Source organism: Moschus berezovskii, chromosome 15 (genome assembly GCF_049115385.1).
Source record: "Moschus berezovskii isolate FMDL1 chromosome 15, NW_MosBer_1.0, whole genome shotgun sequence".
NCBI classification, from domain to species: domain Eukaryota; kingdom Metazoa; phylum Chordata; class Mammalia; order Artiodactyla; family Moschidae; genus Moschus; species Moschus berezovskii.
In genome coordinates, this window is record NC_142474.1 from 18,874,102 (window position 1) to 18,889,288 (window position 15,187).

At 50.1% G+C, this 15,187-nt stretch overlaps 1 protein-coding gene across 8 annotated transcripts in view; it reads right to left on the reverse strand.

The window, feature by feature from the left end:
* Window positions 1-171: 171 nt before the first annotated feature.
* Window positions 172-15,187, reverse strand: part of CEP250 (centrosomal protein 250) — a 54,647-nt gene continuing 39,631 nt past the window's right edge. For all 8 annotated transcript variants that reach the window (XM_088843830.1, XM_088843834.1, XM_088843832.1 and 5 more), the window contains 5 exons: window positions 11,761-11,874; window positions 11,413-11,568; window positions 10,890-10,991; window positions 9,828-9,890; window positions 172-8,135 (listed from right to left, as the gene is read on the reverse strand). In XM_088843830.1, the coding sequence (XP_088699956.1) occupies window positions 7,872-8,135; window positions 9,828-9,890; window positions 10,890-10,991; window positions 11,413-11,568; window positions 11,761-11,874 (699 nt within the window). In that variant the 3' untranslated portion in view covers window positions 172-7,871. The remainder of the gene's footprint in view (window positions 8,136-9,827; window positions 9,891-10,889; window positions 10,992-11,412; window positions 11,569-11,760; window positions 11,875-15,187) is intronic.

Below are 15,187 nucleotides of genomic sequence, written 5' to 3' on the forward strand. Positions count from 1 at the left end.
AAAGAGGAAAAAACAAAGCCTAAAGTTGAAAACACATTAAGTGAACTCAACTGTACATCAAATTGCTAACATAATCACCAGGGCAAGAGGTAGTCAAAGTTCCTTTAGAATTCAATACACTGTATATCCTTTGTAGCACAGATTCTGTGGACAAAAAGAACCACAAAGAAATTTAAAATTTTACTCAGTAGACTTTTATTATAATACCATAATATTGTAATTTATTATATTATAAACTATATAATAAATATCATAGAAAAAAGTAAGTAATTTTATTAATATTATTAGGAACCAAATACAAAATCAGACAGGGAAAGTAAAACCCCTGGGGCATTATAAATTCAAACAGGAAATATCACTATGAGCTCAATTTTATGTTATGTTTTATGGTAAAATATACATCAAAATTGTCATTTGAATGTATACGGTTCAGTGGCATTAAGTATATTCACATTGTGTGCAACTACTCCCATCTCAAACTCACAATTTTCAAAATACATTGTCTGTAGGTCCAAAAGCCACACTAACATCCCAGAGACAATGATCAACCCTGGAATGTGGATTTCATTTTCTAAATACATTTTCCCACTAATCTTTCTAAAAGTTTCAGGCCTGGACAAGAAAAGTACAAAGAAAACCTGCACATCAAAATTGGACAATTTGAGCATCAAAAATAGCAACTGTCACAAATGAGTCCCAGTGGATATATAAAAATCCTTGAGTCCATACCGACACTCAGAAAAATCAAAACAATCAGAGGAGACTATCATATTAAATGGGAGTGGGGAGAAGCATTTACCTTGCCTTTTTGGTAGAAACAGTATTCAAGGTGAGCCAAGAACCTCAGTTAATGAGGGTTTTCAGTCACGGGGTATCCAAAACACATCCACTCCATTTTAGTTTGGCCGCTTAACAACCACACATAACCTGACATAATGAAAACATCCCTGGTACAGCTGAGAGCATATTTACCTGCTTCCCTAAGGGCACAGAGGTGTGCTTGGTGTCTGGCTCAGAGCTAGGGTCCAAGAACTCCCAAAGGTGTGGGCAGTGCACTTGTCACCATCTTGTTGCAGATAACTGGACCCATATGGCATCGTAAAATCATCATTTAGAGGAATAAAGTTATCCACTATGAAAGCGGAGTTTAAAGAACTGGTTGCCCCTCTGGAAAGTGGTTAGAAAAGAATGGAGTGGGAAACAGCTTCCTTCTTTTCTATTTAATTTTTAACCATGTGTGTGCAGTTGTTTCCTTGGAAATAAATGAAATCAAGGGTATTCCCTGGGTCCACGGATTCCCTGATGGCTCAGATGATAAAGAGTGCCTGCAATGCAGGAGACCTGGGTTTGATCCCTTGGTCAGGAAGATCCCCTGGAGAAGGAAAATGGCAACCCACTCCAGTATTCTTGCCTGGAAAAATCCCATGGACAGAGGAGCCAGGCAGTCTATAGTCCATGGGGTCGCAAAGAGTCAAACACAACTGAGCAACTTCACTATAGGGTTAGGACACCGCAATTTTACTGATGCAGCCCTAGGTTCAATCCCTGATCAAGGAACTAAGATTCCACAAAGCTCGTGACAGAAAAAAGCAAAAGCAAACAGAAAAACTACCCCCACCCGCAAAGTTTGGTTGGATAGAAATTTACTTTAACCACATTACATTTTCTCGTAGGTTCTTTGCTCAAGAGGGAACAAAGTCCATTCTTTCCCCTCTCTGCCTCATACTTAACAAGTTCGCTTTGGGAGTAGCCAGCACCCCCTCAGAGAGGCAAAACACCAGTCTTTCTTGCCTTTTTCATTCCTGTGAAATGAAATGAAGGAATGAAATCAAGTATGATTTCATTGATTGATTCCCATGCCCTCCCACATCAGCTGGACCCTGGGCTGAATGCCAAGGTGAAGGGAGTCTTACCCACAAAGCCTACGTTCAAAAGCTCACAGTGTGACCTGTGCGGTGGGGTCCCTGATACTACTGGGCTGGCATGAAGGATCTCGCTGGGCATCAACCCCTTCTCCTCTGGGGAGGTCACAGGATACACCAAAAGCACCTCTCCCCTCCCTCCTCTCAGCCTCCAGCAGAGCACCCTGCAGGGCTCAGCAGGTGGCTGGGGTAGTGAGAGGTGCCATGTTATAAGGAGGTGTGGCGAACAGGGTTAAGTAAATGATGGAGGCCATGGGGCAGTGGACACTGGTGGAGTCTGTGACCACAGCTTCCTCCTTTTCCAGGGCCTGCTGTCTGAGTCAGCCTGCCTCTTGGCCTGTGAGTTGTCCCATGGATAGGAATGAAGCCTTCATGATGGGCTCTAGGTTGGTGTGCTGCCTTGATGGCTCACCAGTGCCCGGTGCTTCTGCTCTTTGGTCAGAAAAGTCTCACCTGATGGGCTAGCTGGCACAACTCCCAGAGCGGCCATTGCTCCCAGGACCCTCAGGTGCAGCCCTTGACGCCCCACACCCGGTGTGCTCAACTGGCTTGGCAAACACTTTGAAAGGGCCCTGAAGCCCTCTCTTCCTCCAACATGTTCTGTGATGCTCTTCCTGGCCAGTGAGTCTCCTCCTGGCACCAAGGTCATGCTGAGTTTCTCTGCCTCCAGGCCCTGGAGATGAGCTCCTCCTTTCAGAGTGTGTTGTGAAGTTCTGTGACACACAGGTTTGATGAGTATTTGCCAAATGAATGAAAAGCTGGATTAGGAGCAGGAGGGAAGCAACCAGCCCATTCGATCTCATCCATTGGATTTTCCTGTTTGGGCTTGGGCGGACTACCTGAAGAGGTGGCCCTGTATACAGGGAGGAGAGTTAGAGCCGAAGACTCCTGCATGGCTTGCAAAGCACCGTGCAATGGCAGAAGGCGAGAGATTCCACCAGCTCGTGTATGAGATGACTCTTAGTCAGCAACCAGCCTCAGACTCTTGGTAGGATTGGAATATGAAGATACAGGGGAGGGAGTGACAAGGAACCGAAACAGGGGGTGCAGGAACAATGTATGGGTTATCAAGCCCTGAATAAGAGCTTCCCCTGACTCTTGCACCCCAACTAGTAGCAGTAAATAACTAAGGAAGAACTAAATTTAAATACACATTCTTACCCTCTCCTGCCTCCACACTACTACTAGCTGGGAACAGGGAGTGCCCACACTCAGATGGACACATGACTGTCTTCACTCATATCTCTCCTCTGACCCTTGATCCATTCAAGGGGGTCAACTCTTTGCTTCCAAGTCCTTCTACCTGTGCCAAGCTTCAGGTGCTATGAAGGCATATAAAGAGCTGGGGATGTTAATGACAAAGGATTAAGAAGAAAGAGGTCATAGGGCTTCCCTGGGGGTCCAGTGGTTAAGAGTTTGCTTTCCAGTGCAGGGGCTGTGGGTTCGAACCCTCAATGAAGAGGTGTGGGTTTGAACCCTGGTTGGGAAGCTAGGACTCCACGTGCCTTTAAAAAAAAAAAAGAAGGAAAAAAGAGGTCATAATGTCCACTCCATGCCGGGCTGCCAGTGTGTCAGGTGAGACTCTCAGCAGGGCCAGAGGACACAGTCCTTTTTTATCGGAGAAGCCTCACTCCTCGCTTTCACCTCCATCAGGGTCTAGGCAAACCCCTCAGGTCCCAGGAGCATAGGGGAGTAAACTGCAGGGGGCCAGGATCTTGAGACCCCTTGTTCTCGTCTTTCCTTCTCCCTTGCCTACTTTCTTAGCTTGCTAAGCAGAGCTAAGCCTGCACCCCAGGATTGAGGGGTCAGGGGAGGGATCTCATGGCTCAGAGAACCCTGATGGCCCCTGCTCCTTCCTCCTCCCTGCCTCTGCTCACCATCCCCCAGGCTCTTCAGGACTCAGCATTTCCATATTGCTCAGGTAGTCCCTTCCTCAGCCCTGGGAGTGAGTAGGTTGTCAGTGGGACAGCAAGTAGCAGGTGAGGTGTTGGGGGGAACACCTAAAGGCCTCATGTGTCCTAAGATCAAACAACTAAACCAACTAGCTGCCCCAGGGTCCGGTTCCATGAATTGAGATGAAAGTGAAAAATCATTAGCTGCTCAGTCACGTCCAACTCCTTGTGACCCCACAGACTGTAGCCTGCCAGGTTCCTCGGTCCATGGGGATTCTCCAGGCAAGAATACTAGAGTGGGTTGCCATGTCCTTTTCCAGGGGATCTTCCTGACCCAGGGATCGAACCCGGGTCTCCTGCACTGCAAGCGGATTCTTTATTGCCTGAGCCACCAGGAATGAGGCCTGATGCAGTCTTCAACTGGGGGTTGCCCTGCTGCTTTTGTGGGTGAGATTTCCCCACTTCCACAGATACTTCTAGAAGTTCATCTGCTGACCCCAGAGTGTCTGCATAGCCTGTCCACTAACAGGGTGTCTGCTTGGTTTGCCTTGCACTTCACAAAGGCCCTGAAACTCCTGATGGAATCAGAGACCACCCCATTTCCAGAAGGCCTGGGCTCTGGGCTGCATCCTCTCCCTGGCCCCTTTCTTTATACCAGTGGGGTCCAGCCTCCTCTCTGCGCTGGTACACAGGGGTGAAGTGGTGAGTGGTCTGTCTCTTCTCCATGGGTATCAATGCTAGGAAACCTAACCCAAGTCCAGCCGGCCAAGGAGGAACTATTCCAGCTGATACACAGGTCACAGCCATACTGAGTCCTGTTCATGCCTGTCCTGGGCTGTACGGTGGGGAACTCGGGATAACCATTGATGAGCACTGCACTGCACTCTGGGAGAGCAGGGGGAGGGCGGTAAGCAGTGTGAGGCTGAGCCCCAGCACCTCCCTGACATTATCCTTTCGTTTCTCTGCAGAATGAACCAGACTGCATGTCTAGGCTCTGAGAACAGCATGGGCAATGGAACCTCCCTGCACATACCACACCTGAGAATGCCCTCGACCTGGAGGAATGCCCATGTTCTCCTGGAGTCGAAGCCTCGGGAGCTAGTGTGGGCTGCAGTGGGCATGAGCCAAGACGAAAGGGCACCTTTCCTCAGCTGGAGACCCAGAGTTGGAGCAGACAGCCCTCAGCCCTTAGGTGTAGATGTTGATCTTGCCCTCACTCTGCAGTCTGATCGGACTCTCCCCACTGTCTTCGCCCTCAATGTATACTACCAGCTTTCCCTTCTCTACTTCATGCCAGGCAGCTTTTTCAGCCTTTAAGTTGCTGCTAGTCCCACGTGGGGAAGCAGATGAGCAAAGGTAATTAGGTTGTAATGTGGTGACTGTCGCTCTTACATGCAAAGCATGAAGCGCCTTAAGAGAACAGGGTGCCGCACTCACCAGACCCAGCGCACCCTGCAAACAAGAACGTTGTCCAGACTCAGCTCCTGTGCCCTCTGCTCTCGGGACTTTGGGGCCTCGAGCAGCTGCTATCAAAGCAGAAAAGGAGAAGGCAGGATGCAGGGTGGGGATTTGTGGATGGAGAAGACCCACATGCTCAGCTCTGATCTCCACTCCCCTAGGTTCTGGAGATCAATCACACCATCCTCAAGTGCACCCATGAGAACCGGCTGGACGATCAGACATTGAATTCCCATCCACCAGATTCACTGCGCTGGTTATGCCCTGTTGCATGTGACAAGAAGGGAAAGGGACCTCTGGCCTGATGCCCTGGAGCAAGGTGGGGTCCTGCCCCAAAGACTCATACTCTTTCCTCCATGCTTCTCCAGATCGGGTCTCTGGGCTGATGAGAAGAGCAATTGGCTCCATGACTGGCAGGACTCTCCAAACGGATGATCCTACTGTTGGTTAAACAAAGTGTATTTTAGGGACTTCCCCAGTGTTCCAGCGGTAAAGAAACCACCTTCCAGAGCAGGGGACGCAGGTTTGATCTCTGGTTGGGGAATCAAGATCCTACATGCCGTGGGGCAACTAAGCCCTACTCTATAACTACTGAGCTTGAGCTCTGGAGCTACAACTCGAGAGGAAAATCCCATGTGTTGCAACTAAGACCCAACACAGTCAAATAAATAGACATAAAGAGAAAAATGTATTCTAGGAAGTTGGAGCAGAAAAGCACACGCAAGCTAAGAGGGTGAAAGCAGGATGGCAGTTAATAATTGAACAGAGGACTAAGCCTGATGGAATATCTCCTGGAGAGGGGAGCCCCAGGCCTGACATCCAGAGTGGGGTGAGGGGCTATTGAGGATTGGATGGGGAGGCAGGAGCAGGTATAGATTAGCTATTGCTGGATGAAGACTTAGCTTGGCTGCCTCCAAAATGCCTTTCATCTGGAAACTCTCTTCCTGGTCCCAGAAGGTGTATGGGGCTTACAGCCTTGGCTTACAACCTACAAATAATGGAACTGAAAAGAAACTAGAAGGTAGACAACAGGGTCCCTCTGTCAGCCTCTGAACTAGAGAACCAGAGTTGGGGACCAAAAAAAGTTACGGAACCTATAGAAATCAAGCTTGTCCCTGAGAACTCCTAGTGCAGAAAAGGCCAGGTAAGGATCCTGAGCCATGGGGAATCTGACTAGAGGTGGGGACCAGTCGGCATCTTGGGGGCTCCAGATTTAGCTCTGGGGGGGTGGTGGTTAAACTGTAACTTTTTACTAAGCATCTGTGCTGAGTCCCATGCACCATGCATGGGCTTTGAAACCAAGCTCCAGCAGTGGCAAACATCCTCCTTCCCACTCTGTGTGGTGCGATGGGATGTAATAGGGCCTGAGCCTTAGGTAAATAGGTCTGTGGTACTGATCGCAAACCTCCCCACTCTTAGCAGGCCTTAGCGCCATTCCCAGGCTAAGGTAAAAGGAACCCCAGATTATGGTTGGAGGGCCAGAGGAAGGTCATGCCTGCTTCTTTGAAGACAACTGTTCTCTCTTAGGCTTTGATGAAGCTGCCAATATTAGGCCTTAAGCCTATGCACTGGCTCCACCGAAGTCAGGCCACAAGTGATGAGTCCTGCCATTGTCCATCCTCCTTCCTGGCTTGACCCATGGCTGGACTACAGAGGACCAGAGTCGGTTGCATCTGATATGCCCTGAAAGGGACACCCTGAGGACACTCACCCAGCACAGAAGGGGAATGAGGCCAGATAGAACTTCGGAACTGACTTTAGCCAAAAGCCCATTCAGTGTTGCTGAAGCCCAGAACAAGTTTTAAGTCAAGAACATATGACGGTTCCTCATTACCCCTGAGTTCAAATCTAGATTCCCCAAGGCCCTCCCTCATCTCTCTTGCTGCCCATCCCACAGGGCAGACCAGTCTTCTCACCAAAATGCTTGGCCACCCTCCCGAGTCCTCTCCAGCCTTCGAGGTCCAGTTCAAACCTTCCTGCCTCAGGTCCAGGCATTTCTACAGCACTTCTAGGCAGCACACAGAACCGTCTCTGACTCAGGGATGGGTGTCTGCCGGGTCCTGTCAACTGGGCTCAAGCTTCCTGTGGACAGGGGCTCTGTCTTGTGTACCTTCTGCAGCCCTTCTCTGTCAGAACGCAGGCAGATGACAAATTCATGACACCTGACAGGAATCTTTAGTGAAGTCTTCCTTAATAGATGCTCTTGATGTACTGCTGTTGCCCAGCTATACTGTAAAGACAACAGCAGAGAACAAATGCCAAGACCCAGGGTTTATTACTGAAGGGGGAGGTAACAGAGGGTGAGGGGCTGGATAATGAGTTCTTGCGAGAGGCTGCAGATACCCACTTGGCCAGGGCAAGGCACTCTCAGGGTGACTGTAGGTTGGCAACAAGTGTTGTGTCCTCATTCCCGTGTGAGTTGGGGCCTGCCCCTAGCCTTGAGGGTTTCTTTCCCTCTTCCTGAGAATGTCCGCTGACCTGGGGCTCCCAGGTTGGGTCACAGAGCCAGAACTTGTTCTGGCCAACTGCAACTGTGTGGAGGGGCCACAACCCACTCTACCGCCATCTTGTCTGTCTGCGTGCTCCCAGGCTGTGGTTGCTACCTGGAGGTGCCTTGAGCAGGGCTGGGGCTGGGGCACAGTAGGACGGGCCCGGGGGATGTCAGGCTTTGAGTCAGGGATTCGTCCAGCTTGCGGGTCTCGGCCTCCAGGACGGTGGCCTCGGGGGCCTGGGCCACGGCCAGAAGGGAGTGAGAGAGGCTGTGGTGCAGGCCCGCCAGCTCACGGCTCGTCTGCACTGAGCGAGCGATGTAGTCCTGCTTCTGCTTCCGCTCCAAGGCCAGCTGGGCTCGCAGGAGGGCCACCTGGGGGGGCAGGAAAACCAAGAGGGCAAGAGCCATGGAGGACCCTGAAGCTGCCCGCCCCCTCCTTGCTCGGCTCCTGTGGCTCTTGTCAGACCAGCCTTTGAATCAACTCCACGCCCATGAATCTCAGGATTAGGCTTTACAGTGTATGGGGAAGGGCTTCTGGGAATCAGAGAATCCAGTGATTGTCAACCCTGGCTTCACAGGAGGCTCAAAGAGGGAGCTTGAAAAAAAAAACAAAACTATTCATGTGTTTACATGTAATAAAATGACCAGATTTTAAGTACATTTTAACATATTTCCTAACATAAATACCCATATATAACCACTATCTCAATCAAGATACAGAATGCTTTAATTGCTATAGAAAGCTCCATCATGCCCCTTTGGGAGATTTTAAGAAGCATTCTGACTTAACTAGACAAGATGAGGCCTGAGCAACAGTATTTTTTTCAAAGCTCCCCAGATGATTCTAATGTGCAGAAGGGTTGAGAATCACTGACTGATCCCTTTCTCAGATGGGAAGACTGAGGTGGAGTTATTGGGAGCTCAGGGCACATTCAGGATGAGGGTGGGGCAAGAGAGGCTCCTCGTCGAGTGCAAAACTTCAGGAGGCGCTCCAGGTCCACAGTGAGGCCTGCCCTGCCTCACCCTAGTCTGGGCCTGTCTCAGCAAGAAAGCTGATTGCCGAAGAATTGATGCTTTTGAACTGTGGTGCTGGAGAAGACTCTTGAGAGTCCCTTGGACTGCAAGGAGATCCAACCAGTCCATTCTAAAGGAGATCAATCCTGGGTGTTCATTGGAAGGACTGATGCTAAAGCTGAAACTCCAATACTTTGGCCACCTCATGCAACGAGTTGACTCACTGGAAAAGACTCTGATGCTGGGAGGGATTGGGGGCAGGAGGAGAAGGGGACGACAGAGAATGAGATGGCTGGATGGCATCACCGACTCGATGGATATGAGTTTGAGTGAACTCCGGGAGTTGGTGATGGACAGGGAGGCCTGGCGTGCTGTGATTCATGGGGTCGCAAAGAGTCGGACATGACTGAGCGACTGAACTGAACTGAACAGAATTCCAAGTGAGAACCTGAGGTCTAGCTGTATAGTGAGGCCCTTCCAGTAGTGACTACTGATTTCTGGCACAGGTTCTGAAATCAGAATTTCATAGTTTTAATTACTCCTAGGCCTTGAAAGACAGGGTGAACCTTCAGGTGAGGCCCAGAGGCAAGAAGGCACCTGACACAGGTTCCCGGAGCTTGACCTGAGCTCTGGGGTGTGGATCCTGGCGCTTGTGCCAGGTTGCTCTGCCTGATGTGCTGGTGACAGCCCTGCCTGCAAGCATGCGTGTGAGGGCAGAGGAGGCCTGGGTGCTTCTGCTTGGTTCAGGCTGTCCTCTTAGAATCTTCTGTCTGCTCCTTGGCCTTTTTCCCTTCCCTTTCTCGGTAAGAGGTCTTCCCCGCTCCTACCCTAAGCATAGGAGAGGTTGAGTGTACTCAGTGCAGTAGATGGAGCTGGAACTGGGCTTGGCTTGCCTCCCATGGGGTCTGCAGTTCTTTGAGGCAGGAACTATCTTCCCTATCCCTGCTGGATGTGCACAAGGGACCAAGCACACAGTAGACACCAAAGCCTTGCTGCCCAAGTACCAAGGAGGGAAAAGAGGCTTAGAAGATGGAACCTTCTTGAACGTACCTCTTTCTGCAGCTCAGCCATGTGCGTGGTATCTGAGGAGATCTTCTGTCCTCCTCTTCCATCCTGGGGGAGACAAATATTGTCCCAGGGGAACAGGACTTCCATTGGAGGTTTGTATAGGCCTCCCACAATCCTGAGGCACCAGGGCTCAGAGGGTCTAAACCAAACCAATGGGCAACACCCATGGAGACCTGATGCCAAATGTCCCAGAGGTTTGGATGGGACTGGCTTCTTCAAGGCACCTCCTCATTTAAAGCACACCACACATCTGCCTCATGCTAGCCCCAGGCAGCGTGTGAAGGATGCAGAGGGGAAGTGAGACAAGGGTCCTGCCCTTGGGAAGCTCTCCTTCAAGGAAGGGGGATGGAGGGCTGGGACGTGCTCAGCCACCAGAGACAGTCCCTGCCTGCCAGGCTCCAGGACTATCAACTGATGGGCATAACTCAGTAGAAAGAATGGTTTGCCGTGTCTTCCCCTAAATCCTTCTAGTCGCAGAAAAGATTGAGGGCAGGAGAAGGGGGTAACCGAAGATGAGATGGTTGGATGGCCTCACTGACTCAATGGGGAAGCCTGGTGTGCTGTAGTCCATGGGGTCACAAAGAGCTGGACACGACTTAGTGACTGAATGACCACCAGGAAACACCTTGGACCCATATCTTGTCAATTCAGTATTGCAAAGGGCAAGGAAGTCTAAGAGGGCCACAAAGCTTCTATTGAGCCCTAGGTACATCAAGGTGTGGCAAGCACCACACACTGGGAGAGAGTAGAAGCCCATGAGCTCTGCTCCTAGGGGCCTGAAGCACTGGTCTGGGGGCAGGTGGACTGAACATCCGAGAAGGCTGCTCAGAAGGCAGGGCTGCCAGCCTTGATTCAAGGCCCAATCACTGATGCTGGGCCTCTTTCCTAAGTCAGGGAGGGTGCTGGGCGGGGCAGAGCCTGCTCAGGAGGGGCCCTCTGGACTGGCTGAATGGGCTTCTTGCCTTGGATACACATTGCAGAGGACTGTTTCTGGTGGCCGGGATTGGGCTCTCCGGAAGCTGCAGTCAGTGAAAATGGACAAACCTGGGGTGTGGGGGATGGTGCTGTGGCTCCACTGCTCTCTAGGACCCCTGCCCTCGACGCGCGCATGGACTGCCTCTTCAGTTTCCTCCGCTCTTGCTCCACCTGCAGAGATTGGGTGTGAGTGAGACCAGGGCTTGGGCTTGGCTCTGGGCTGCAGCTGAGCCACCTTTTTGGGGAGCAGGCTGGTTTGAGGGGAGTGGTGTGAACATAAGGAGTCATGAGAAGCTGAACTTTGCAGAGAGCCTGTGCTAGGACAGCCCTGCGTGCACAGTGCTGCTGCCACAGAGGACTGGGCCAGCCTCCCAGGCTTCTAAGCAGGGCCAGCAAGTCTTTTCTGTAGAACTTCAGGCACTGTGGGCCATTCGTTCTTGGTCACAAATACTGGTGCATCCCCATTTAACTTTATTTTCAGAAATGGAGAGCAGGCCAAACCTGGTCCTGGGCCATTGTTTCCGAATACCCTGCTCTGGGGGCTGTAGGAGAAGTGGAGATGAGTGCCTTTCTTCGGACCGGAGTCACCCACCTGCTCCAGGGTGGTCCGTAGCTGGGCGTTGTGGTGCTGTAGCCGGCTCCGGTCAACCTCCAGCTGCGCCACCGCTCGCTGCAGGTGTTCAAGCCTCTGCTCCCAGCGCTGCTTCTCCTCCACCTCAGGACTCGGCTCCATCTTCACCTCTGAGACCTGAAGGAGAGAGACCTGTTAAGCTCACCGGGGCAGCCCCTGAGACAGGGGAAGGTGGGGGAGCTAGTCAGAGGGCAAAGGATGAACCAGGCAGGTGTGCGCTTCAGGGACCCAATTCTCAGGGGAAGGGGACAAGCCCCTGGACAGGCACTCCCTCCTGGGCCATCTGTTCTCACCAGGCCCCCAGCTCACCTCTCCCAGCCGGATGTCGGGCTCTCCTCCAGGCCCCTGTTGTGCTCGGCTGGTCAGGCCCAGGCTGTGGAGTCGCTCCTTCTCCAGAGCTTGTCTGGTGAGCTCTAGTTCGTCCTGGGGCATCAAGGTGCAGAGCAAAGTCACACCATGGTGACCGCACATTCAGAAAGTGAGAGTAACATCTGCACATCCACTCCACCCTCAACATCCACTCCACCCTCAACATCCACTCCACCCTCAACAATCTCATCAGGTTTATAGTCTTATTTTTCTTGGCACCTCTCAGCTATTCTAGTGCAGAAACTTCATTTTACAGACGGATAAAAGAAAGGAACAGAGGAGGATCTTCCCAAGAATACACAGTGGTCTAGGATTAAAATCTGTCTCACTTTATTTTTATTTTTTGGCCACGTTGCATGGCTTGCAGGATCTTAGTTCCCCAACCAGGGGTTGAACCCGGGCCATGGCAGTGAAATTCCAACCACTAAATCACCAGGGAACTCCCTGGACCTTTCTCGTTTTAGATCTTGCCTAAGTTAAGCGACAACTGGGAGCACTAGGTGCTGTGCAGAGTGTGGACTCAGGAATCACACGGAGGCGAGTACTGGGTCACCACTTACCGGCTATGGGACTTGGGTCAAGATAGGAGCTCTCTCCAAACCCCAACCACCTCATTTGTAAAATACAAAGTGTAGATCAAGCCTCTGGGGTTAAACCTCTTTGGATAAATGGGAAGACTAGTGTTTAGATTATTTTCTAGACACTCGAGGGTTCATAAATGGCAAAGGTCAAGTGGGGAGACAGAGAAGAGAAGCAGAGGGTCTACTTGTGGGTGGTGGCTGTCTGGGAGGGAGGAGAAGCTCAGGAGTATGAGGCCACGCTCGAAAGTCAGCCTGCTTAGGTTTAATCCAAGTTCTGCCCTTCATGAGCTGGATGATCACCGACAGGTTACTTAACTTCTTTTATGGGTTATTCCTCAACTATAAAATGAAGATATTAACTGTTCCTGCGTCTCAGGGTTGTTGTAGAAAAAGAAAATGAGAGTAACAGTGCCTGGCATGTAAAATGCTTAAAATAAAAACTGATGCTACTGTATAAATGTCCATCAACAGATGAATGGATAAAGAAGAGATGGTAAATATATACAATGGGATGTTACTCAGCCATAAAAAGAATGAAACAATGTCGTTTGCAGCAACATGGACAGCCTTAGTAAGGGAAGCAAGTCAGACAGATAAAACAAATAACATGATATCACTTATATTTAGAATCTAAAAAAATGATACAAATGAATTTATTTACAAAACAGAAACAGACTTGCAGATATAGAAAGCAAACTTATGGTTACCAAAGCGGAAAAGGGGAAGAGGGATAAATTAGGGATCTGGGATTAACAGATATACACTGCTGCTGCTAAGTCACTTCAGTCGTGTCCGACTCTGTGTGACCCCACAGACGGCAGTCCACCAGGCCCCCCGTCCCTGGGATTCTCCAGGCAAGAACACTGGAGTGGGTTGCCATTTCCTTCTCCAATGTGTGAAAGTGAAAGTGAAGTCGCTCAGTCATGTCTGACTTGTAGCGACTCCATGGACTGCAGCCCATCAGGCTCCTCCGTCCATGGGATTTTCTAGGCAAGAGTACTGGAGTGGCTTGCCATTGCCTTCTCCGCAGATATACACTATTATATATAAAATAGATAAACAACAAGGACTTGCTTGTATTGCACAGGGAACTACATTCACTATCTTATAATTACCTATTAATACAAGGGAAAAGAATCTGAAAAAGAATATAGGTATATTCACTTATATATATATACACACTCTGTTATGTACCTGAAACATTGTAAATCAACCATACCTCAATTTTAAATAATGATGCTAGTGGGACTTCCCTGGTTGTCCAGTGGCTAAGACTCCCCGCTCTCAATGCAGGGGTCTCAGGTTCAATCCCTGGTCAGGGGAACTAGATCCCACATGCCACAGCTAAGGCCTGGCACAGCCAAATAAATACTTTTTTTAAAGTGATGCTACTATGAAGAGGGCTACTTCTGAAAAATGTCCTTGAGTATTTTGGGAATGGGGGTGCCAACCTGAACTCCATTAATGAGTAAATATAGCTCAGTAATTCACAAGTATAGAAAGTGTCTTCCCGCCCACCTACGTATCTGACTTTTTCTGTACCGGTAAGAAAAGGCCTAGAAATAGGAAAGGAGTCCCACTTACTGAATGCTTCTGTCTTGTACACTTTATTTATATTATTGCTTTTTGGACTCAAAATGGCTGTATGGGGCTGATATTATCATTCCATATTTTATCAATGAGAAAAACGAGTCAGAGAAGAAAAAGCACTTACCTCAGGTCACACAGCTACTAAACTGCAGAACTGTATTTCAAATCCAAGAACTTGACTCCAAAGTTCATAAATGAAACCCTTTGTGTGCATATTGTATTTTAACCAGTGCAGAGATTTTGGGGCTCCAGGAAGGCTAGCCCCTGAAGGGTTCTGAGGTCGGGGAGGGGGTTCTTCAGTGCTCACATCCAGTCAAGGGAGACCAGGATAGAGAGTCGACTTCTCAGGAAAAATGGGCTGGGCTCCTCTTGGTAAAAAGAGATAATACCTCTCTGTGTAAAGCAGTAAACCCAGCTTTCCTGATGGCCCACTGTGTGCAGACCTTGTGCTCAGTGCAGGGTGCAGACATGGCCCTGACCTGAGGGTAAAGGTCATACCCGAAGGTCACTTCCTCTGCCGGTCAACATCCTGCCTGGAGGAGCCCACTTTTTCTAACTGTTGACACCTCTGAAGTCTCTACCGCTGGCCTCAATCTAATCTTTTACCTTCAGCTCACTTTACAGACCTGCCCACTGGACCTCTTGCAGGTCCCACAGGCACGTCACTCGTTTCCAAACTGACCACACTATTTCCCTCCTTTATCCCAGGTGGGTTCCCCAAACCCACCTGTATCCCAGTGAGCAGAAACCTGGGCCCTGTCCTTACTTAGTTACTCCCTTCATTTCTCCGTGTCTCCATCCATACTTCCTATCTCAGGTCACCATCTCCCCACTGACTCCCACTTACAGCCTCCTACTCGGTCTCCCCAGATCTCCAGCTGCTCCACACGGCAGCCTGAGCCATCTTTATGGACTATTATATATCTGATTCTGTCACTCCCTGGGCCCAAACCCTTCATCCGCTTCCCACTGGTCACCCAGGTCCTCAACATGCTGACAAGCCCTAAACGATGGGCCCCTGCTGTCCTCTCTGCTCTCGCCAGCCCCCTGCTCTATGTCCCAGGCAGTCTGAACTCCCTGACTGATATTCTACGCTCTCTCTCCCCTCCTTTTTTCCTCTCCCTCCCCTACCTGTGCTGGGCTACTTCCTTACTGGTCCCTTCATCTAATCTCAAACATCACTTTTACCAGGAAGC